Source organism: Puma concolor, chromosome C1 (assembly GCF_028749965.1).
Source record: "Puma concolor isolate L17-30 chromosome C1, mPumCon1.1.hap2, whole genome shotgun sequence".
Taxonomy (NCBI): Eukaryota; Metazoa; Chordata; class Mammalia; order Carnivora; family Felidae; genus Puma; species Puma concolor.
In genome coordinates, this window is record NC_141674.1 from 27,192,338 (window position 1) to 27,218,678 (window position 26,341).

Genomic DNA, 26,341 nt, shown 5'->3' on the forward strand with positions numbered 1-26,341 from the left:
TACACAGCATGAATTTGTATCTTAAGGTGGTTGGGAGGATAGAGTGCAAGTCATTAATCTACACAAAAGGGATACGTACTAGGTCAAAAATCCCATAAAACTTTGGTTTTGGCCTGCCTTAAAATTTTTCCCATTTTTATTTAACTTCTTATTTCTTTTTTCTCCTTGTCAGGTGTTGAACATGCTGCATCTAGCCCATGTTCTGACCCTTTAGGAAGTGCTCAAGACCATGTACTCTCTCAAGAATCCTCAGAGCCAGGCTGTAGAGGTAAAAATCATTTCTCTGCTTGTAATCTGAATTTTCTGAATCACTTTTAATATTATTGTCAATTTTAAATTTGTAAATGGAATATTTAGTATTTGAAGTGTTATGGTAAAAGAGAGAAATTAATATCCTACTCTCAGTTATAAAGAGCATAAGCTCTATAAAGGTAAGGTTGTACAGGCATGATTTCGTTATGCAAATATGAGGAATTTTGTTCCTTTTTCCAACACTATGAGGGTGGCTCAAATCTGCCTTCTTGAGCCCTGTATCTGTAACCTAACCCACATGGAACTTCTGTTGTTGGTGTTGGTGTTAAGAAAAGTACCTGGAAAAGCCTTGCCTCTTCTGTAGAAATTTTTCCTAATAACAAGCTCTGTGAGACTGGGTGCTGGGAAATTTGGAACCCAATAAACACTTCACATAGAACAACAGTGTATAATTTTAGAGCCCACATTAACTCCCCCATTGCCCCTGCCTTGGTTTTGAAATTCCTATTCTAAACTTTTGTTTTCATTTTATATTTTCCTTTTTTATTATCTTTGTTTTATGTAATATACTTACTATAATCTTTGTGGAATGAGATAGGGCAGGAATGAATGAGTATGTCCTTGTCACTAGATTTTTTTTGCCTGTTTCCAACTATACCTTCTATCTAACAACTTAGTAGTTGCATGCACTCTTGGCTTCACCTCAGTGTATCCTGCTGGCTTTTAGTTAGTGGCTGCTGTGGTCTATGACTCATTCAGTTCCTACAGATCAAGTGTAATCTCTACAGAGTTATATAAATATACTCCTCTTGTGGAGGTTTATTGGTCCCTTTACCAACCACTTTGAGCCACAGCACTCTTTGTTTTAAAAAAGAAAGAAGGATAATGAGAATGAAGAGGTAATACTATGTTAGACTACCAGCCCTAAATGCAATAGCCACAGGGGATGCCTACTCATTTTTGCTACTCGTTCATCAAAAAAATACTTACTGAATTTATGTGCTAGGTGGTTAGCAGACATAGTGGTTAGGTGCTTTGGTGAAAAGGTCAAACATGGTCCTTGCCCTCTGAGCCACCACTTTTACCTTTTGCAAAATCATTTCAGGGGAACTCAAGTGTATCTTTGGAAACATGCAGTCTTGTCTCAATATAGATGAGCAGTGACTAGGAAGAGTGTTTCAATTCTAATCTGAATTGAAGTAGGATCTCTACTGAAGTAGTATCTCTACAAATCAAATTGGGTAACTCTCCCAAAATTAATTCAGTTCTTAGTTGATTTCAAAGCCTTAATATGCTATGTAAGGTTTACCATGATCTGCTCCCATCTGCCTTTCTTGATTTTCTCCGGTATATCTAAATCCCCTGAACCTTTTCATTTTTTGTGTATTCCAGCATTTCTAAGGACATGACATTTTTATATGTTATTTAAGTGTTCTATATGCACATAAATCTGAGTTAGAGAAAGTTAAACAGCATTTTAATGCAGATATTCCCAGAACCTTTCATAAGCCTTTTATATACCATTGTGAATTCTTTAGAGGCAAATATAATATGCTGCTGTTTTCCAAATTTATCAGATCTTAGAAACCCGGGTTTGTCCAGCTCTCATATTGCTAGTATTTTGTGGAATATGCTTTGGGAAAATTTTTTACATCCTCAGATTGGAATTCTTTATTCACCTGTTTAATTCTTTTTCACCTTTCAAGGTCTGGCATTAGTATCACATCCTGCAGAATCTCACCTGACCCTTCCCTGTTGGATGTTCCTTATTTGTTTTCCTAGAATCCTTCTTAAATAAAACCTCTGTCATAGCACCTGGTACTACATTGTTTTCATTTCTTTAATTGAAAAAGCCTTGAGAGCTGGATTTGTCTGTAATCCATGTATTCACCAGTGTTCACTGCAATGCCTGGGGGCACATTAGTGGTCAGTGTTTTTTAGTGAATAAAGTTGTGTTACTGTGTTTCTTATAAGTTAATATTTCAGATGTTTTCTACCTTTCCATAGTCCGTTCTATCAAGCTGAAGGAAGATATTCTGTCCTGCACTTTTGCTGAGTTGAGTTTGGGTTTATGCCAGTTTATCCAAGAGGTGCGGAGACCAAATGGTGAAAAATATGATCCAGACAGTATCTTATACTTGTGCCTTGGAATTCAGCAGGTATCAAATTCAGTAATTGTTCTAAAATGTATTGCATTTTTAATAATTCTCATAGAACTTACGATTCAAACTGAAAAACTATAGTGTGTATTGGTTGTTTGGTGTTACTTTTATATTCTGTTCTAATGAACCACTGACCCTGATTTAAAAGTCTTGATCATATAGTCTTTTGTAAGCCAAATTGAGACTCTGTAGAATAACAGAAAATGAGGATGGTGCATTTAATTATTAAATGGACAAAAAAGGCAAGAATAGCCAATTCACAAAAAAGTAATATAGGTGAATATGTATATATATGTATGTACTTTAAATGCATATTAAAATAACAGGTTACCATTTTTTGTCTATCACATTAGCAAGAATAAAATAATTATAACACTTATTGTTGATAGGACTTCTTTGAGGAGGGGATTTGCCTTCATAGCTGGTGATAATTAGTATACACTTGAACATATGTTTCAGGAATATTTTTGAATGTTCATACTTTTTTTTTAAATTTTTTTAACGTTTATTCATTTTTGAGAGAGAGAGAGAGAGAGAGAGAGAGAGAGAGAGAGAGAGAGAGAATGTGAGCAAGGGAAGGGCAGAGAGAGAAAGAGACTGTGAAGCAGGCTCCAGGCTCCGAGCTGTCAGCACAGAGCCCGATGCAGGGCTCGAACCCACGAACCGCGAGATCATGACCTGAGCCAAAGTAGGATGCTCAACCAACTGAGCCATCCAGCACACCAAATGTTCATACTCTTTCACCAAGTAATTCCCTTTTTGGGAGTCTGTCAAAGCTAGATATTAGTGTTATGTTTATATCAAAGGTAGATAGAGTGTTATGTTTAAGTAAATTATAGTATATTTATAAAGTATATTACATAACCAATAAAAATTGTTTACAAAGTAACTTCTAGTAACATAAAAATATTAATATTAAAGGACTAAATGAACAAAATGAGAGTACGAATACATGTTAACACAGTGATTTAAAACCCAATCATATAAATACATAGTAAAATGAAATGCACCAAAAAAATGTTGACAGCAGTTATCGTGGTTATCGTCTTAGGGTGGTAGTGCCTTGGGTATTGTTGACTTTTCTCTGTTTGCCAAATTTTCTTCCAGGTGTATGATGGGGGAGGTGGGTTCTTTTATTTAGGCATTTATTAAAGTTTATTTCTTAATTATACAAGTAGTTTGTGCTCACTGTAATTATTAAAACAGTGAGGCATTTAAGGAAAATTTTATCTACTTCCATTCCCAGTCTCTGAGGTAACCAGTATTGTAACATCTGTCATTCATGTACCTTCTTCTGTGCTATACATTTATGCATTTATTCTTATGCATTATGCATTTATACATTTATTCTTGTTTTGCTTACTGTTTAGCAAAATAGAGCTCATACCATACACATTTTTTTCAGCTTACTTTTTTTAAAAATTTAAATGTTTATTATTTTGAGAGAGAGTATGCACACAAGCAGGGGAGGGGCAGAGAGAGAGACAGAGAGAGAGAGAGAGAGAGAGAGAGAGAGAGAGAGAGAGAGAGAGAATCCCAAGCAGGCTCTGCTCTGTCACTGTAGAGCCTGATGGAGGTTTCAATCTCATGAACCATGAGATCATGACGTGAGCTGAAATCAAGAGTCCCAACGCTTAATCTCCTGAATCACCCAGGCACCCCTGCAGCTTATTTTTCCCAATCTGTTTGTCCCTCCAATTGAATATAAATGAAGTTTCTTCCTTTATACAGAAAGCTGCATAATACTGCAGAGTATGAATATACCAGTTATTCACCATTTTTTCTTTTGTACATTCAGGTTATTCCCCCCTTCTTTTTTTTTTTTTTAATTAATTTTTTTTTTTTTAATTTACATTCAAGTTAGTTATATAGTGCAAAAGTGATTTCAGGAGTAGATTCCTTAATGCCCCTTACCCATTTAGCCATTTAGCGCATCCGCCCTCCCACAACCCCTCCAGTAACCCTCTGTTTGTTCTCCACATTTGAGTCTCTTATGTTTTGTCCCCTTCCCTGTTTTTATTTTATTTTTGATTCCCTTCCCTTAGTTCATCTGTTTTGTATCTTTAAAGTCCTCATATGAGTGAAGTCATGATTGTTGTCTTTCTCTAATTTCGCTTAGCATAATACCCTCTGGTTCCATCCACGTAGTTGCAAATGGCAAGAATTCATTCTTTTTGATTGCCGTTTAATACTTCATGTGTGTGTTTGTGTGTGTGTGTGTATATGTATATGTATATACATATACATATACGTGTATATGTTTATACACGTACGTGTATATGTATATATACGTACGTGTATATGTATATACACGTACATACATATATATATACACACACACACACACACACACACACACACACACACACACACACACATCTCACATCTTCTTTATCCATTCGTTATCCATGATGGACATTTGGGCTCCTTGCATACTTTGGCTGTTGATAGTGCTGCTATAAACATTGGGGTGCATATGTCCCTTTGAAATAGCACACCTGTATCCCTTGGATAAATACCTAGTAGTGCAATTGCTGGGTCATAGGGTATATTTTTAATTTTTTGAGGAATCTCCATACTGTTTTCCATTTAACCAACTGAGCCACTCAGGCACCCACCATAATGTTTTCCAGAGTGGCGGCACCAGCTTGCATTCCCACCAGCAGTACAAAAGAGATCCTCTCTCTCCACATCCTTGCCAACATCTGTTGTTACCTGAGTTGTTAATGTTAGCCATTTTGACAGGTGTGAGGTGGTATCTCATTGTGGTATTGATTTGTATTTATTTCCCTGATGATGAGTGATGTTGAGCGTTTTTTCATGTGTCGGTTGGCCATCTGGATGTCTTCTTTGGAGAAGTGTCTATTCACATCTTTTGCCCATCTGTTCACTGGATTATTTGTTTTTTGGATGTTGAGTTTGACAAGTTCTTTATAGATTTTGGATACTAACCCTTTATCTCATATGTGATTTGCAAATATCTTCTCCCATTCTGTCGGTTGCCTTTTAGTTTTGCTGATTATTGCCCTTACTGTGCAGAAGCTTTTTGTTTTGATGAGGTAGGTCCCAATAGTTCAATTTTGCTTTTGTTTCCCTTGCCTCTGGAGACATGTTGAGTAAGAAGTTGCTGCAGCCAAGGTCAAAGAGGTTTTTGCCTGTTTTCTCCTTGAGGATTTTGATGGCTTCCTGTCTTACATTTAGGTCTTTCCTCCATTTTGAGTTTATTTTTGTGTATGGTGTAAGAAAGTGGTCCAGGTTCATTTTTCTGCATGCCGCTGTCCAGTTTTCCCAGCACCACTTGCTGAAGAGACTGTCTTTATTCCATTGGCTCTTCTTTCCTGCTTTGTCAAAGATTAGTTGGCCATACGTTTGTGAGTCCATTTCTGTTCTGTTCCATTGATCTGAGTGTGTTTTTGTGCCAGTACCATACTGTCTTGATGATTACAGCTTTGTAGTACAGCTTGAAGTCCGTATTCCCCCCTTATTCTTATAAACAGTGTTTCAGTAAATATTTTGTTTGCATACCTGATGAACTGGGGCTTTTATTTTTAGGTTAAAACATACATAGATTTCTCTAATTTTAAGATGTTTTCAGATAACTTTCCAGAATGATTATAGTAATTAACAGTCTTACCAGCAGTGTTGTGTGCGCCCATTTCTTGAATTCTCCTTACCACTACTCTTTTTACTATTTATTATTCTGATGGATTAAAAAAAATGGCATCTGGTGGCTCCAATTTTTATTTTCCAATTTTATGAAGTAGTATGTCTTTGTATGCTGTTGGTCATTTGGATTTTCCTCTCTTTCTGTAGGATCTCTTTTATGTTGGGGATATGAACTCTAAGTGCTTGAGTTAAATTTTTCTAGTGTATATTTGCCTTTCAGTTTTGTTTTGCCATTCAGAAAGCTTTCCTTTTTACACAGTTTAATAATATGCATTTATTTTATAATTCCTGATTTTTCTGTGTTGCTTAGGATGGTCTTCCTACTTATGTGTTTAAATTTAAATTCTCATAGATTTCTTTCTAAAATACATACTTTTTATATTGACATCTTTAATACATCCAGAATTCATTTTTGTGTATGATACACGTTTACTTCAGATGAATAACATTTATGATGGGTTATCTAGTTACACAGGTAGCATTCATTTTCCCCACAGAATCGAAATAGCACCTTTGTTATTAAAATATTGTTCCCATTATATTTTGATACAATTTCTAGATTGTAAAAGATGTTTTTAAAATCAACATACAAGGGGTGCCTTGGTGGCTCAGTTGGTTGAACATACAACTCTTCATTTCAGCTCAGGTCATGATCCCAGGGTTGTGGGATTGAGCCCCATGCTCAGTACTTAAGGTATTCTCTCCCTCTCCCTCTCTCCCTCCCTCTCCCCCTCCCCTTCTCCCCCTCTTTCCCTCTTTCCCTCTCTCCTATTGTCTGTCTGTCTGTCTGTCTCTCTCCCTCCCTCCCTCCCTCCCCCCTCCTCCACTTGCACTCTGTCTCTAAAATAAAAATAAAGGAAAACAAAAAAGAAAGTCAACACATGAGAGGAATTTTATAGGCTCTTTCAATGAAAATGTATTGGGCACCTACTATGTACCACACATGCATTTTGGTTAGGTAAAAATTTTGAAGATTCTGAACACTTTCTGAGCTTTTAGAGTTTATGATATTATGGATCTAAAAACATTCTCATATTTTATCAGTGCAGGTGTCAAGGAGTAAGAAATATTGTGGCAGTGATTCATATTCCGACTTGAACATAATCAAAACGTGTGGCCATTGCTGTGAATTCAGTCACAAACTGCTTTACATACCAGATACTCTGCTATCTATAAAATATACTCTAATTTGTGAGACAAATCATAACCTTATAAAAAGTTTTTTCCAGTGTATTTATCCTGTTGTTTATATTAATAAATGATTTTTATAATAATACTATTAAAAAGAGGTTATAAGTTAACAATATTTACCTATCGGTGATAGGAAGTAAATACTATAAACCTTTTACCAGTTCTGACAAGAAATAAACTTTCCTTAACCATAAGGAATTTTAAAATGTAACTTAAGCTCACATCTTAGATGTGCTTCCTGTTTTGTTTTCTTTCCTGATTATAAAAATGGTTATGCTAAGTGTAAAGAATTTTGAAAATACATTAAAGTGTAAAGAAATAAATTAAACCCAACCATAATATCAACACCTGTACCACCACTGTTAACATTAGCTGAGAAGGGGAATTGGCAAAAAGAAATAAATAGGCAAATAGCAGAATTAACATACAGCTAACAGGCAAAATGTGTTAGGAATGTCTAACAGTCATTTACTGTGTATGCTGTGTGTATTATTAATATAAGCTTATTTCATATATTAACTCATTCACTTGTGAGCGTGCCCCTCTGATACATAAGGACTGTTATCATCACCATTTTCTGTTGAGGCACAGTGAGTTAAAGTATTGTTTAAGGCCTCAAATGTAGTAAGTGGCAGGGCCAGGATGTGAATCCAGGTAATTTATTTTCAGAGTCCATTCTTAATTTTTTTTTTTTTTAACGATTATTTATTTTTGAGACATAGAGCATGAACAAGGGAGGAGCAGAGAGAGAGGGAGACACAGAATCTGAAACAGGCTTCAGGCTCTGAGCTGTCAGCACAGAGCCCGACGCGGGGCTCGAACTCACGGACCGTGAGATCGTGACCTGAGCCAAAGTCGGACGCTTAACCGACCGAGCCACCCAGGCGCCCCCAGAGTCCATTCTTAAGATCACTGTGTTGGACTATCTCCCTGATGTAAAAGGTTACTTAACTATAATCAAGGAAAAATGTCACCCATTAAACTGATTAAAAATTGAAAGGTTGAGAAGTTCAATAATACCAAGTATTAATGAAAACATATTACTGTTGGAGGCCTTTTCAGAGGGCAAGTTGATGTGGCAAATAAAACATTAAATGCATGTAGATTCGGGGCACCTGGGTGGTTCAGTTGGTTAAGTATCCGATTTCGGCTCAGGTCATGATCTCTCGGTTCATGATTCGAGCCTTGTATCGGGCTCTGTGCTGACAGCTCAGAGCCTGGAACCTGTTCCTAATTCTGTGTCTCCCTCTGTGCCCCTCCCCCACAGACAGTCTGTCTCTCCCTCAAAAATAAATAAACATTTAAAAAATATGCTTGTAGGTTCTTCAGTGTAGCAAATCCATTGATCAGTATTTCTCCCCCAAGAAATGCACACATGTACATAGACTGGTATTTTTATTATAACTTTTTCAACAGCAAAAAATTGGAAACCACCTATGTGTTCATTAAAACAGTAATGTTCAATCAACTATAATATGTCTGTACTGTTAAATACCATACAATAGTTAAAAAGCAATGAATTGCTCTTACACATTTTTGCATGGAAAACTCTTAGAGACACATTGAAAAAAGTTTTTTTAAGGTTTATTTGCTTTTGAGAGAGAGAGAGAGAGTGTGTTGAGTGGGTGAGGGCCAGAGAGGGAGACGTAGAAGCTGAAGCAGGCTCCAGGCTCTGAGCTATCAGCAAAAAGCCTGACGTGGGGCTGGAAATTGTGAACCATCAGGCCATGACCTGAGCAGAATTTGGACCCTTAACCGACTGCGTCACCCAGGTGCCTGCCCCCAAGAGACATATTTTTAAAGTAACTTGCACGACTGTGTTGTGCAATATTTATTTATATTGTGGCAAAATACACATATTATAAAGCTTACCATTTTAAAATGTACAGTTCAGTGTCCTTAAGTGCATTCATGATGGTGTGCAGTTGTCATCACTGTGTTTTTCCAAAATATCACTGTGTTTTCCTAACTGGAAATCTCATAACCCATTAAGCAGCCACTCCCTATTACTTCCTCTGCTTAGTGCCTGGCAACCATGAATCTGCTTTCTATCTCTGTGGATTTCCTTGTTCTGGATATATCATATAAACAGGATTATACAATTATGTGGCCTTTTGTGTCTGGCTTCTTCCAGGTTTAACCTGTGTAGCATGAATCAGTACCTTTTTATGGCTGAATTATTTCATTTTTGGATATACCACATTTTTCTTATCCATCTGTTTGTGGACATTTGAGTTATTTCTACCTTTTGGTTATTACAAATAGTGAATGATACTGTGAACATTCATGTACAAATTTTTGTTTGAACATCTGTTTTCTTTTGGGTCTGTGCCTACCAGTGGAACCACATGGTCAAATAGGAACTCCATGATAAGCTTGTTGAGGAGCCACCAAAACAGTTTCCACAGTGACTGCACCATTTTATGTTGCCAGCAGCAGTGTACAAAGGGTCTGTTCTCTCCATTCTCGCCAATGTTTGTTAATTTCCTTTTTTTTTTTTTTAAAAGTTATCTGATGGGTATGAGGTAGTATCTCATTATGGTTTTGATTTGCATTTTCCTAATGACTAATGTCACTGAACATTTTTCCATGTATTTGTTGGCCATTTGTGTATCCTCTTTGGATAAATATTTAAGTCCTTTGCTCCATTTCTTAATTTGTTGTTTGTTTTTTTGTTGTTGAGTTGTAGGATTTCCTTATGTATTCTGGATATTAAACTCTGACAGATACGTGATTTGCAAATATTTTTTCTTAGTCTCTGAGTTTTCTTTTCAGTCTTCTACTTTGAGGCACAGAAATTTTGGATTTTGATGAAGTTCAGTTTATTTTTTCTGTTGCTTGTGCTTTTGGTGTCATCATCTAAGAATCCATTGTCAAATTCAAGTTCATAAAGATTTACCTCTATGTGTTCTTTTAAGTTTTTGGCTTTTAGTTCTTATGTTTAAGTCACTGATCCATTTTGAATTCAGTTTTATATCTCACGTAGGGTAGGGATACATCTGACTTAGGGATAACTGTATATGTGGATATCCAGTTTTCCTACCACCATTTATTGAAGAGACTGTTGTCTCTTTATTGAACAGTCTTGACATCCTTATTGAAAAACATTTGACTAAATTTATGTGTTTATTTTGGACTTTCAATTCTGATACATTGGTCTATATGGTTATTCCTATGGTGATACATGCTATTTTGATTACTGTTGCTTTGTAATAAATTTTGAAATAGGAAGTATGATTCTTCAAGATTTATTTGGTGATTTGAGGTTCCTTGTAATTCCATATGAATTTTGGGATTGGCCTTTCCTTCCCTTTATGCAAGAAAAGAAAAAAAGCCATTGAGATTTTGATTAGGATTGCACTGAATCTTTAGAGTGCTTTGGGGAATTTTTCCATTTTAACAATATTATCTTCAAATCCATGAATATGAGATGTTTTACTTAGGTCTTTAATTTCTTAGCAGTTTTTTGTTTTTGTTTTTTTCTACCTTTAGCTGTATAAGTCATGTACCTCCTTTGTTGAATTTATTCTTGAGTATTCTTTACAGTACGATTGTAAATTGAATTGTTTTCTTAATTTCCTTTTTGGATTATTCATTGCAAGTGATTTTTGTGTTGCTTGTATCCTTTGCTGAATTCATTTATTAACTCTAATAACAATTTTGTGTGTGCGCGTGTATGTGTGTATTCTTTAGAATTGTCCCTATATAGGCTCGTGTCATTTGTAAATGGAGATATTTTTACTCCTTAGGACCTTTCCTGTCTGAATGCCTTTTATTTGTTTTTCCTGCCTGCTTACTCTGGCTAGGACTTCAAGTACAGTAATGAAAGTGGCAAGAACAGGCAGTTTTGTCGTGTTCCTGATCTAAGGGGGAAGTAATTTAAAAAACATGGATTTTATATGTACTCATATGTTTGAGTAAATGTATAAAACTCAACTCTGTGTGTTTCTGATGTTTAGTGAGTTGGGAGCATGTCATTCTTCCACGTTTTCTGTATTTTAAACTTTTTCCATAATGAAGATTTATTATGCTTACATTGTGAAAATAACTTTAAAAGAAGAAAAAGATGAACACTTCTCAACAATAAAACTATAATCTGGCAGTGGCATGAATTGCCTTTGAAGAGGCCTATAGAAATGCATGTTGAAATGGTATATAATTTTTATTAGCCAAAACAAGATTTGACTGGCAATACAATTTTTCTCCAGGTCATACATTGGCTAGAAAAGCAGAAAACCAAAATATCTATAGATAAATAAATTAGAAATCCCAAATCATAAAAAACACCAAAAGATTTTAAGCATGTAATTATACCTTGTGTTGTATTTCCCTGAGTGATTTCATTTGACCTACCCTGCACCTTCAAGATGTTTTTTAACAGTAGTTTACCCAAACTGTTTCTTGTTTCCCCATTCTGTGATATGGTTCTTGATGGTTATAATTAGCATAGTTTTACATCCTATAATTAGACTTGAACTTTTTGAAGTCTGGGTTGTGGGGTAGAGAGTTGAGAGCTGTGGTTTAAAATTTGGCTATCCTTAGGTCACCTGACACTAGCTAACTATATTATTTCAGGAAGGGATCTTGTAACTGTGCTAAAAAACCCAAAACCTTCTGAGAACACATTTGCAGATAGATCCTTTGAATTCGAAAAGGATTTGGAAAATACCAAACTAGAACCAATTTTTGGTATATCAGTTTTATGAACTGAGAAAATTTTACCTTGCAAGCTCAGTGCTTGAGACAAGGACAGTTCATATGAAAAGGACCTTTATAGGGGGACCTGGGTGGCTCAGTTGGTTAAACATTGACTCTTGGTTTCAGATCAGGTCATGATCTCATGCCTTCACAGGTTTGAGCCCCACATTGGTCTCCACACTGGCAGCCTCTCTCTCTCCCTCTCTTTCTCTCTCTCTCTCTCTCTCTCTGCCCGTCCCCCATTCATACTATCTCTATCTCTCTCAAAATAAATAAATAAACTTAAAAAAAAAAAAAAAAGAAAAGAACCTTTATAGCTTAAATCCTGGTATTTTAAGATGTGTTCTTAAAATGGTTCATAACGTTAACGGCAAAAATTAAGGGTCAACTTTATTCCTTAAAATAATCTTAAAAAAAAAAAAAAACTTGTGTTTTCTTTGTATCAACATATATGTTTCCATTTTTTCTCTTGTAGTACCTGTTTGAAAATGGTAGAATAGATAATATTTTTACTGAGCCCTATTCCAGATTTATGATTGAACTTACCAAACTCTTGAAAATATGGGAACCTACAATACTTCCTAATGGTAGGATGCTTATTTTTTATTTTGATTCTTTTCTTGATATGCATTCTTAAATTGGTTAATTTTTATGATTATCTTTTTATAAACTGTTCATTTATGTTTCTGTCTTGATTCATGAGATATTTGGAGTTTTGAGGAGGAAGTCTTTGGCTTATTATTTAAGTAGAATTATAACTTCCATATAGTGTATGTATAGGTATATACCATTGAAAATAAAAAAAAAAAAAAACAACTGGAGGTTGTATTTACTTCTTAGAAACCATTTTTGGTCCGATATTGGTAGTGTAGTTGCACACTATACCAGTAGCTGGCACATACTTTACTTGTAGACACTACCTGTTAGCAGTGGTCCTTCTTCAGCAGTTTATTATAAATACCCTGTATGGGTTATTACAAGAGTTAAATCTTCATCCTTGAATTGTCTTTGACCATATGTTGTTGGACAGCTCCCTAATTTACTCCTAGTCTTGGGCTCCTTGGCTGTGAATGGAGAGGTTGAATGTGATGTTCAGGAATTTTTGCCTCTTTGGTTGGGTTGTAGAGCAACTTTGAAGGATTCTGAGTAGGGTGGTGGCTTGATGCAGTTAGCATTCAAAGAGGCAGCTAGGGAGATAGAGTTGGAAGTAATAAATTCATGTTTATGGTTAGGCTCCCAGGAATAGAATGCATAAGCAGCAGCAAAGAGGATTGTTCAGAGAACATAAGGGAAGACCTGCATTTAAGGGCTGACATGAGGAGTGTACATTTAACAGTATATTCATCTTAATTCTTCTGTAAGACATCTGCTTTTCGAGAAAAATCCCATAAAAGTCATCATGAAGTAATTACTCTTAATGTAAATTTAAAATACGAGGGAGTGTGAGGGAGTGAAGGAACTATCTGCCTTCTAATGTTCTTAGCTAAAATAAAACTGAACCAGTTAACAGTAAGCCTAATACTCTCAAACAGGAGTCTACAAACTGCTTAATCTGGCCTGCTGCCTGTTTTTGGATAGTCCATGAGCTAAAAATGGTCGGGACAAAATGTAAAGATAATAATAATTTGTGGTAAATGAAAATTATATAAAATTCATATTTGTATGTATAAATAAATTTAATTGGTATATAGCCACAGCTATTTGTTTATGTGTTTTCTGCTGCCCCTTATTTTCAATAACAACAAAGTTGTTCAGAGCCTGAATGGCCCACAGTACTTAAAATATTTACATCCGGCTCTTTATAGAAAAAGTTTGCCAAACCCTGGTCTAAAATAACAATAGATTAAAACTGTTTCAGGGGGTTGCTCCCAGTGTCTGTCTGCCTCAGACAGACATCTTTTTTTCTTTTGTGGTATTTTTTTTGGTTTTCCATATAAGGGAGCAGGGGAAAGATGGGAGCAATTGGTCATTTCCTTTATATCTTCCTATCTGAGAACTGGAGAAATTATTTAGTCCTGTTTAGCAGGAGCTTAGTACTGTTACTTCTGTCCTCCTTCTGGTGCAGGTTACATGTTTTCTCGCATTGAAGAAGAGCATTTGTGGGAATGCAAACAGCTGGGCGCTTACTCACCAATTGTCCTCTTGAACACCCTCCTTTTCTTCAATACCAAATACTTTCAACTCAAGAATGTTACTGAGCACTTGAAGCTTTCCTTTGCCCATGTGATGAGACGGACCAGGACTCTGAAGTACAGCACCAAGATGACATATTTGAGGTTCTTCCCACCTTTACAAAAGCAGGAGTCAGAACCAGGTGTGTGGGGGAGTTTGTGAGATTTCCGTTTGAAGCCCTGTTGGTATTCAAATAGACTTATCACAGAAGAGTAACTGTAAACTCTAGACACGGAAGAGTGTAACTTTAATTTAAAATTTAGATGCTTTTTTATTGTCAGCGTTAGGTTAAAGGCTTGCCACAAAATGAGAGGAATCACTTGCCTCCCTATACTTTTATTGGCTTTTAAACTAGAAAGCGCCTGGGTGGCTTGGTCGGTTAAGCGTCCGACTTCGGCTCAGGTCATGATCTCACGGTCCGTGAGTTCGAGCCCCGCGTCGGGCTCTGTGCTGACAGCTCAGAGCCTGGAGCCTGTTTCAGATTCTGTGTCTCCCTCTCTCTCTGCTCCTCCCCTGTTCATGCTCTGTCTCTCTCTGTCTCAAAAATAAATAAACGTTAAAAAAAATTAAAAAATAAATAAATAAACTAGAAATTCTGATTTAATTGGTCAAGATTAGAGCCCGAATAATTTGCATTTTTCCTTTTCTTTTTTTTAATTGTTGATTTTTGAGAGAGAGAGAGAGAAAATGTGCAAGTGGGGGAGGGGCAGAGAGAGAGAGAGGATCTGACGTAGGCTCTGCACTGACAGCAGAGAACCTGACACGGGGCTCAAACTTGTGAACCGTGAGATCATGACCTGAATCCAAGTCGTACGCATAACTGACTGAACCACCCAGGTGCCCCTCAAATAATTTGCATTTTACAACTTCCCAGGGAATTAAAATCTGCAGCTAAGGATCAGAATCACTGATTTAGAGGCAACAGAGTGGCCAATTGCTAGGTAAAAGGAACTTGCCTAATTTTTAAATCTGTTTCTAAATCTTTTTTTTTTTTTTTTTTTTTTTTTTTTTAACCAGAGCACCACTTTTTAGTTCACATTAACTATCTGTTTCTGCAGAACCTTAGAACCTGGCCTAGAGTATACAGATGGAGTTTGACTTAATAATTTTTTAACTTTACAATCCTGAGAAAGCAATATACATTCAGTAGAAACTATGCTTTGAATTTTGACTTTTGATATTTTCTCAAACTAGTGGAATACAGTATGATCCTCTCTTGTGGTGCTGACAGCAGCAGTCTGTAGCCCCCTGTCAGCCCCATGATCACGAGGGTAAACAACCCATATGCTTACAGCCATTCTGCACCCATTCAGCCATTCTGTGTTTTCAGTACCGTATTTAATCATTTACATGAGATAGTCAGTTCTTTATTATGAAATAGGCTTATTATATGTATTAGAAGATTTTGCCCAACTGTAGACTGTATAAGTGTTCTGAGCATGTTTAAGCTATGATGTTCAGTAGGTTACATGTATTAAATGCATTTTCGACTTAGGATGGCTGTATCAGGTTGTAACACCATCGTGGTCAAGGAAGATCTGTATTGCTTTTGTACACAGTAGAATAATACCAGCAGTGACAATTTTCGTAGAAGGTTTATCTTACATTCCAAAAAAGCCTATTAAGTAATAGTTTGTTTTTAACATTAAAAAAATTAATGTATTATGGAACTAGAAAATAAATGTATCAATTTTGACCAAAATTGTAAGTTCTAAAATTCCCAAAATCAAGTTATTACTTCCTTGGGATAAGAGTGAAATACATATTTTGAATGTGAGCATTTAAAATCACTGAAACTAGGGGCGCCTGGGTGGCGCAGTCGGTTAAGCGTCCGACTTCAGCCAGGTCACGATCTCGCGGTCCGTGAGTTCGAGCCCCGCGTCGGGCTCTGGGCTGATGGCTCAGAGCCTGGAGCCTGTTTCCGATTCTGTGTCTCCCTCTCTCTCTGCCCCTCGCCCGTTCATTCTCTGTCTCTCTCTGTCCCAAAAATAAATAAACGTTGGAAAAAAAAAATTAAAAAAAAAAAGAAAAGAAAAAAAATAAAATCACTGAAACTAAAATCTATAAAGAATAATTGTGATGTTCATGTTTGTGTTAACTTTTTTGTCATTTGCCCTTTCTCTTTAGAAAATATAACTATTATTATATCTATGTCCTATCTCCTTCATTTTGTTCATATATAACCCATTTTGTGCTCTTAATAAATATTGTGGGAGGGAGAGGCATTCAGGTTACATTTCCGCTTTCTGTTGAGGTGCTTGACAAGATTGGTAGTAAGTTTAGCTTCTTCTCTGAATGAGCAACTCTTTATATTTAGGTATCCTCTAAATAGAAGACTGGGGTGAATTTTAAGTAATAACTAATACAGGAAGCTGGGGAAAGTTCTTTGCCAGCTATTCAGAGCAGCTGTAAGAAAAGAAGAAGAAAACCTTTTTCCTCAGGTTCACAGCAGATCCACCACCCACTGCTATTCTCTTGAAGCCTGAATGGAGAAGGTGGGAAAGAAAAAGCCTTACTTTCCATGTTTTCACCCTGGTTTCTTTTTGATAACCCTTAGCCTCCACAAAATTCTGTTGGTGAAAAAGGATTTGCTCCTTTCTTACCAAATGGCCAACTTTACTGAGAATTTCTTTTCCCAGCAAAGATCCCATTTCTCATAAAACTGACAAATAAAAGAAACTTGAAAAACCGTTTTCTACAGTGAAAATATTTTCAGATAACTAGGTGACAACTTATACCTTGATCTCTTCTGTCTGAACCCTTTTTGTTCCTGCTTTACCTTGCTATGGCTTAAGATACACGTGATAAAATTTCGTAACAAAGTCAGGCTCAAAAGTAAGACCTAACTCTCTAGTACCATGCATTTGGCTCACTTTGTAAGCAGGGGAACATAAATTTTATAGAACAGGGACTTTGTTTTGTTCAGTGCTATTACCTAGTACTTACATTACTCTCCAGCACCTGCATAGGTCATGCTTGTTGAATGACTAAGTGAAAGGGAGGAGAAAGGGAGTGACAGTTCTGACCGGAGACAAAGCTCAGTGGATGTCTTGAGCATGGGAGTAAAGATTTTTCTGATCTTTTGATAATTATTTCCCATCTCAAGATAAACTGGCTATTGGCAAGAGGAAACGAAATGAAGATGACGAGGTCCCCGTGGGTGTGGAGATGGCAGAGAATACTGACAATCCACTAAGATGCCCAGTCCGACTTTATGAGTTTTACCTGTCAAAATGGTAAGCAGTCTTCCTCTGGACTAGATCCAGCACACTTCAAACAGTAGTTAGCATGGTTCCGATTTCAGATGCTTGAATATCAGAAATGTAGCCAGCTTATGACTGTAGATAAGGATGTCCTTTTAATTTCCTTTTTTTCCCTATTCTCATATCTGCCTGATTTTGGACCCCAAAACACATTGCTTTATCTTGATTTTTTTTTTTTTTCCTGAAAAGCTCTTCAAAATCAAGAACCACAGCTGTAGTTTGATCTTTACAACTGTTGCTCAGCCTTTATGTGATAATGAAACTGTTGTGATTTTACTGTTTATATAGAAAAATTTAGAGGAGAAGTTGTACTCCTAAACCTATAAATGGAAAAACAATTTATTTTTAAGGAATTTATATGTTTGAGGTCTTTTTCTTTCAGAAACTTTAAGACTTTAGAGTTATAAGATCCACACAAAAGCACTTTTTTCTCAAAGAAATACAGTGGCTTGGGTTTGCCCCATGGTAATGTGTATTGAGTGCTCTTGGGGGTCATTCCAGGATACTGGGCACTGAGGATATGTGGTTCTCAGCCATAGTGTTACATGTGAGTTGAATTTTTTGTTACTCCTAATAATGTTTTAAATCTTTCAATTTGTGAACGATTTACACTGTGTCTTCTGTTAACATTACACTCACCTCCAGTGAGCGTAGGAGAAAAAAAATGTGCAGTTACCGGTTGCACCTGGGGGGAAGATGCCTGTAAACTGATTTATCTCAGTGGGTACATTGCTTATCTAGGACATTAGTCACAGTAGGGAAAAAGGTGAGAGTCACTATATGAAAGAGTAGTTACGTATTTCCTATACTTTCTGATCCTCAATTTTCTTAGTTTCTTTCTTTCTTTCTTTCTTTTTTATCCCCTGTGGATAGTTCTGAAAGTGTGAAGCAGAGGAATGACGTGTTTTACCTGCAACCTGAGCGCTCCTGTGTTCCGAACAGCCCCATGTGGTACTCCACATTCCCAATAGACCCTGGGACCCTGGACACCATGTTAACACGTATTCTCATGGTGAGGGAGGTACACGAAGAACTTGCCAAAGCCAAATCAGAAGACTCTGATGTTGAGTTATCAGATTAAAGTGGACGTGGGGTTCCTATTTTCATACACGTGGGTATGCACCAAACTGTGAATGCATCCAGCTTTGGAAAACGATGTACAAGTCCTCTTGACTTGATTACAAGATAATGGAAAACAGATGACTCGTGAACCACAGTGTGGATGTACAAATGAAAATTGAAGGAAAGAATATGAACCAAGAAATGTTGTTCTTTGGCAGTGATAGAGTTCTTAGACATCTTCAGAATGACTAACCAATTTCTCTGAGTGGTGCATAATCTTATTTTGTTTGGGAATAACAAATTGTGGAATATTTTTAAGGAAAACTGTTGTATAAAACTCTACCATAGTAACCTTAGACCTTAGAGAGGTAGCTTTGGAGTAAGACCTTGGCTGTAGTAGGCTACATAGGCAAGCCCTATGTGCACGTCAGGGGAGAAGTCAGTGCAGAGCTAAGAGTGACATCAGATGAGGACCGTGGGACCCAGACTTGAAGACCCAATAAAAATACTCAACTTTTTTTTTAAAAGGTAGAGAGTGAAGTGGTCTTGATTTTGATTTTCACTGCCAAGCCAATTCTGTGAAGGATAGAAGCCTCTGGTGCTTTTGCCATAGGCCCCTCACATCAGGGAAAAAGGCCTTCACTGCTGTTCACAGAGTAATATGTCCCTTTCACTTTCTGGGTCTAGCCTTCTCAGCTGTGGGTCTGGCTGTGGGTAAATTGAGGTAAAGGGGCTGATACTCCACAAACTGATTATGCACACAGAAAATCTGTGGAGCCCATTAGACCCCAAGTGTCTTGAAATGTTTGTAGAAAACCCACTAAAATGCCCACTTCTCTGGGTGTCAGCCTTTATTGCTGCTGTCTCATAGCATGAGCTGTGGTACACAGAAATGGGGGTTCTCCTTTTGTTTTCATTTTATCCCCAAATGGCAGCTTTTCTCCCATTGTTTTATCTTCCTATTTCCCAAATCTTCTTATTTGTCTTTTGCACCAGTTTCTGGAGGCCCTTGTCATTTCAAAAAGAAAAGTCTCTCTCACTCTGGCAAACCTGTGGATGATTCCACAAGGACACAGTATTACTTAGTTATCAGAATTATGGTAGAAAAGGTCCTAGTACGTTCCTATAAAGCATTTGGAAGATGACCTTGTTGTCCTAAGAAACTTGAAAATAGGGATTCTGGGGTCAGGATACAAAGACATGGACTGTCTTGCATATCCACAGCAGGGCTTCTAGCATTATTCCAAACTCTAGCTGTTTTACTAGTTCTATGAGGACTGCAAGTCATAGGTGTGTTTGGCATATCAGTCCATCTCCCTCATCTCCATTCGCAGTTTCTTCCCCCCCAAATTTTGACTCAAAGCTTTTCTGATGTTGGCCAGTCACAGAATTTCTTTAGCTGAGGTTAATTTGACCCTGTAATAGAAATGAGAAGAGTCCAAAAACCCTCTTAGTAATTTTAACCTTGGAAAACTTTTCAATCTGTCCCGTTTTTTTAGATGGGCGTAGCAGGTGTTTTGGTTTTTTAAAATAAATGGAAGTCATTTAAGTAAAATAAAAATTTTAAAGTAGGCCTCTTGGCGTTGTGTACTTGATGGTTCTGTCCCTCTGCCTGTAACAAATTTCATTTTGGTTACCAGGAACTGTGTGAAAGAAGTAAATCTGCCCCAATTCTGTATGATTAATTCCATCTGTGTTTGTCATTTCTGACTGGAAAACTTCTTACTTCCAGATCTTATTTGATATGGAGGAAAAACAACTGGATTGTCTGATAAGTCTGCCAATAAACTATCCAGAAACATCAGGTGTAATAGCCCCCACTATACAAATTTTATGGTTTGTATAAACACTAACATTTCCCCTTCTGTAGTTGTATCAAGAACAAATATTGTTGGCATAGTAGATACATTGTTATAAAACACCAGAGAGAAAAAGAAATCTGTATCTTTTAACTGAGAACAGCCAATACCCAGGTAAATGACTGTATCAGGACTTCAATTGCATGTTAGTCCGCAGAGTTGTCCAGATCCTAAATTCGTAAAAGAAAATTTTGATTAATTATTGGTCATTCTTCATAAGCGTAGCTGTTGATATGTGTGTCAGACTATTTGCTTTTTAAAATTTTATTAAAATTATGTAAAATTGCATTTTTATTTCCAGGGGAGAAAACATCAAACAAACGAGAGAAACATCTAAATTATCCTTTCCGTTCTTTTTTGTTTTTTAACCACTTTGGGTTTTCCCCTTGCAGAAACCACAGAAATATTCCCTTAGAATAAAATAGTATATTTGTATTTGATGGGTGAGTTATTCCTTTTCTTTGTCTTGAACGAATTTTAAATATTTTTTTCTGTTTAGCCTTATTGGTATGAGCCAACAGATGGTATATTACAAAGAAAGAGCAGTTTTCAGGAAATAAATTATTTGGTGTTTACTTAAGTCCAGTAAACAGACTGTTTCATTGCAAAGTCTTTTCACTTGTTGTCTTTTTCCATCAAAAGACTTGTGCCTGTTTTTAGTTAACTATATGCAAAGCCTTGATAGCGAGTAATCCCAGATTTCACATATATATTTCATTTCAGGCAAACTTTTTTGAGATTTACAAAGCTTGCTTGCATCACTTTACCTTGAGTGATTTTGAACTTGAGAGACTGGAATAAAGAATATGTACTCATTCTTAAGTGTGTATATATATATATATATACATATATATGTGTATATATATGTATATATATATGTATATATATTTATCTTGGAAATGTCAGACTAACTTGCATTTTCCTTAGATTCTTGCTCCGCCTTGGTATTGTACAAACACCTTCAAATTCCATACGGACTGTTTCTATCTGCTGCCTTTTGGCATCCCTAATTTTATAAAACAGGAGTTTTCCAAAAAGTCTACAGTAAAATGAATTTCTGTATATTAATCCCAGTTTTCTACTAGAAATTAGAATTTAATTTTACATGCAGATAAAAAGGTTCCCTATGGTACTGAGTTGAAATTTTAGGGAAGAATTAAGCACTGATTCCCCCAGTTCTTCCTATGTGTTACCACTGTTGAAAAAAATAATCACTGAGAGGCATTGTTAACAGAGTAGGAAGAGCTGAGGCTTTGGAGCCTAGTCTTTTCACTTACTGGTTGTATAGCTTTAAGTAAATTACTTTTGTGTGCCTCAGTTTACTTATAAAGTGGGAATAGTAATAACTCTTTTATAAGTTTGGCTCATGGTAGGCTTTCAGATGTTGTGGATTTCTTATTATAACATGCAGATTGCTAGGCATGTATAGCAAGATTTAAAATTGATGTTAATCCCCTTCCTGCAGCCTGAATTTTCACTATTTCGGTGCTTCAGGTTCTGCAAAACAGAATTCCCTATATGATTTGAGTCAAATATTTGTTATAACTAAATACTATGTACAGTCATAAGTTCTTCACTCATGTGCCTATATGCATACGAATAGTAATCAACATCACAAAAATCCATTGATATACTTACTACATTGCAAAGAAGATATATGTGATATACCTATTTTCAATTAGAGAAACTCCTAATGAAATTTCGTTTACTTGATAATGGTTATATAGCATCACTTGGGAGCAAGACAGCTGTACAGTATACGTCTCCCCACTTCTTCCTTCAGTAACAGAAACCCTGTTCCCTCACATTTTAGCTAGGCAGTAGTTTCATTGGTAAGAGACAGTATTTTCCGGGCTACCTTGCAACTGGAACATGGGACTGAGTTTTGACCAGTGGGATAGAAACAGTAGTTTACAACTAGCAGGCCACATCCTTAAAAGGAAAGGGCTTGCCTTCGTCTTGTAATTGCCTCTTTTCCACGGGCCAGAATGTGTGTGTGCTCATGGCAAACTTGTTTCATCTATGTGGGAAAGGGCAGAATATCAAAAGCACATTAAACTTCATAAGGCAGAGCCACGTATCTCCTGAACTGCCTGCTAGCTCAGTCCTTCACATAAGAAAGAAACCTTTTGGGTCACCTGGGTGGCTCAGTCAGTTAAGCCTTAGATTCTTGGTTTTGGCTCAGGTCATGATCTCACTGTTGGTGAGGTTGAGCCCTGTGTCAGGCTCTGCGCTGACGTCACAGAGCCTGCTTGGGATTTTTCTCTCTCCCTCTCTCTGCCCCTCCCCCACTTACATGCACACTTTCTCAAAATAAAAAAAACATTTAAAAAGAAATAAGATACCTTCCATCTTATTCAGTCATTGTTATTTGGTCTCTAGTAAAGTTTGGTTACCAAACTGGTATCCTAACTAAGACTTACTATGCCCAGTATCCTGTTACTGCTTAACATAGAACTAGAAATTCTGATTTAGACTATAAGGAAAGAAAAAGAGAATATCAGTATTGGGAAGAGAAATAAAACTCATTTTTACTTTATCTTATTTATATTTATAAGGTTATCTCTACATCCAAAACGAGGCTTGAACTCATGACCCTGAGATCGAGAGTTGGATGCTTCACCAACTGAGCCAGCTAGGGCATCCCTGAAACTCATTATTTTTAAGTCGTATTTTCAGAGGTTCAGGTGCATGTGTGTATTACAAAAAACACTAGAGCAGCAGCCAGTTAGATAATGTAATTAAAAGGAAAAGATACTATTCACAGTAGCAGTGAAAGCTGTAAAGTATTTAGTAATTAAGTAATATACAAATATCCTGTGTTTGTTTTAGTAGGTGGTGTTGGTAAACTGGCTTTTTACATGGAGAAAAACAGGATACCTAACTCGGATCATGTCCAAAGATGGTCTCTCAATGGACTAAAGGTCTTAAATGTGAAAGGTAATATTATAAAATTAATAGAAATATGGAGAATAATGTGATCTGGGGGACAGAAAGAGCTTCTTAAATAAACTCCAAAGCAGAAACTATATGGAGAAAACTTAGATATTAATTCTATATCAAAATTAAAGATGTTTGTCAATAAAAGATGACAAATAACAGGCTTAGGGAAGATACAGGTTTTCCCTCTATCTGAAAGTAAGTGTTCCTATGAAACCTTTAGTAAACCAAAATGGTGTAGAATGGAGAAGCAATTACCATTAATTTGTAATGGAAAATTTTTTAATACTCCCAGACCCCAAAATAACCTCTCTTAGGTTGTCCTGACATTTCAGGGCACATCTTGCTAACAGATACAGAAAATAAATCAAGATAAAGCACCGATGCTCACAGACACATCCAAAGCTATGGAGACTTAGATGGTTGATGCTGAGCCACTGAGTGTGCTCCTGGGAAAGGAGCTTGGCAGGCCACTCTCATTCCTTGGGATGCGCACTGCCTCTGTAAGGGCTAGCTGTAAAATAAACTCAACACTGTTTTCGCATTGTGCCTTTTTTTGTAAGAGTGTGAATCCTCTTCTGATATCTTTCGGTTAGCAAAAACACGTGCTAATGTAAGTCTTTTGTAAAAATAAAGTGGCCTAACAAACCTTCAAAAAGCAGGAATCTGTATACACAAAACTACCCAATGATATATATTTAGAATATACCCCAGAGTGCTGAATTGTAAAGAAATCTGAACAAAGAATAACAAATACTTCATAGAAGAAAAACCTAAAGGGTAACAAGTATATGAAGAAATGTTCAGACTCATTAGTAATCATGGAGTTTCTCTTCAGACCTATCAATTCATGTCCTTGAGACTGGACAGATTGGAAAAATGGATAATGTCAAGTGTACTGTTGTTGGGACTTAAAAACCCTTACATATTGCAAGAATAAATGAACTGTACAGTTGACCCTTGAATGATGCAGGGATTAGGGCAATTATCTCTGCACAGTTGAAAATCCAAGTTGGAAATCCAAGTATAAGTTTTAACTCTCCAGAAACTTCACTACTAGTAGCCTACTGTTGATATAAAAAGCCTTACTGTTAATATAAAAAGTTGATTAAACACATATTTTGCATGTTTTATGTATTATATGCTGTGTTACAATAAAGTAAGGTAGAAAAAAGAAAATGTTATTAAGAGAATCATGAGGAAGAGAAAATACATTTACAGCCCTGTACTACCAAAAAATCCATGTATATGTGGACCTGTGTAGTTCAAACCCTTGTTTTTTTGAGGGTCAACTGTATATCCATTCTGGAAAGCAGTCTTAAACATCAAGAAGGTTTTGATAGCTTTTACTAAAAAATCTCCCCTCCATCCATTAAATAAAAGATTGTTATCAAATGCATTTTTTGTGTCTATATAATCATATAATTTGTATCCTTAGTGAAATACGTTGATGGATTTTTCTGATATCAAACCATCCTTGCATTCCTTAATGAAATCTTAATTGTTCATGTATTTTATATATATACTATTGGATTAGATATATAACCCTTACCAAGGACATTCCTTTTTATTCCTAGTTTGCCATGAATTTTTCTTTCAATTATAAAGAAGTGTTGAACTTGCCAAATGCTTTTTTTGACATTTATTGTAATAGTCATTTTTTTTGCCTTTATTAATGTTATGAAACACATCGATTTTCTTATGATCAGTGGTTTTGCATTCCCTGGATAAACCCTTATTAGTTTAAAAATATGTACATACCTTTGGGTTTGGGTAACTAGTATTTTATTTTTGTATTTGTACTCACGGTGAAATACTTTTTTTTTTTTTCTTGAATTGTCAACTGACTTTGGAATCACCGTTAGACTAGACTCAAAAAGAGTGAGCAAGTTTTATTCCTTTTCCATTGTGTGGAATGTATAGAAAATTTCTGTTATTGAAAGTATACTCAAACTGTAAAAATTACTATTCTTATTAATTTTTTTATCCCTCAAAGGGGAGGTCTTTGCCATTTTAATTCACTTAATGATCACTGTTCTATTCAAATTTTTGATGTCAATTTGGATTTTTATATCTTATGTTTTCTCTGCAATTTTCTAGTTCTCTGTAATTTTCATAAGTTTCATCTATATGTTCAGCTTTATTAACATGGTTTGTAATTTTTCCCTTCTTCCATTCTGTATTTGCTATCTAAGGGTCTTTTCAAAGAACCTTTTTTTTTTTTTTTTTTTGGTCAGACTTGTCTTTTCTACTTATTTCTGGTTTTATTACCATTTTTATTACCGTTCTTTTTGTTTTTTAGTTCATTCTTTAAATTGTTGAATGATTGCTTCCTTCATTATTAATCATTCTTATTGCTAAAAATGATTTCATGAAAATGATTTCAAATCAATTTTTCCTTCTTAGTTCTTTAGTGGTGTTCCCACCTTCAGACAAGATTTTATCATTAGTCTGTTTGTAGGTGTTTTCTCATTTCTGTTTTTAACTAAGCGTTATCCACCCTCCCTTTCCTTGCCTGAAATTTTGTCAGTTTTCAGGCTGTTTTTGAAAAGGTACTCTAATATCCATTTTTCTTGATTAATTTCTCTTTCTTATAGTATATAATCCCTAACCCTTCTTTTTTGCGTTGAATTCTGTCACTATAAATATTGATCCCCTACCTTTCCTTTAGTTAATGTTTGCTTGGTAGTATTTTCCCATCATTTTTGCCCCATGTTGTTAGATATTTTATAAAGAATTTATAGTCGTCCTTTTTACTCTCTTGTTTATATCAGTATAGACTCATGGATTCCTATTTTATTCATTAGGTTATAATCGGATGCTCTCTTTATTTGTTTTAAAATAGATTTAACCGGTGGAAGCCTCTTCTGGCTGGCTCCTGTGTCCTTCTGATATGTCCCCATCATTTTTTCAGCATTTACTTAGTCAAAACAAGATGTTCCAAGATGATTGTGTACTTCCCTGCCATAATCTTGGAATCAGTAGTGGAACCTAATGCCTTAGCACTTGGTGCTCATTGCTACTAAGGAAAATTTTCTTTTCCTATGAATCAGTCAATCCATAAGCAAATACATAT

The 26,341-nt window shown here is 36.0% G+C and overlaps 1 protein-coding gene across 7 annotated transcripts in view; it reads left to right on the forward strand.

Annotated features, from left to right (window-relative positions):
- Positions 1–20,934, forward strand: part of ZMYM4 (zinc finger MYM-type containing 4) — a 145,994-nt gene extending 125,060 nt beyond the window's left edge. For all 7 annotated transcript variants that reach the window (XM_086716427.1, XM_086716426.1, XM_086716430.1 and 4 more), the window contains 6 exons: positions 173–268; positions 2,260–2,411; positions 12,445–12,556; positions 14,035–14,283; positions 17,248–17,377; positions 18,278–20,934. In XM_086716427.1, the coding sequence (XP_086572553.1) occupies positions 173–268; positions 2,260–2,411; positions 12,445–12,556; positions 14,035–14,283; positions 17,248–17,377; positions 18,278–18,485 (947 nt within the window). In that variant the 3' untranslated portion in view covers positions 18,486–20,934. The remainder of the gene's footprint in view (positions 1–172; positions 269–2,259; positions 2,412–12,444; positions 12,557–14,034; positions 14,284–17,247; positions 17,378–18,277) is intronic.
- Positions 20,935–26,341: the final 5,407 nt, after the last annotated feature.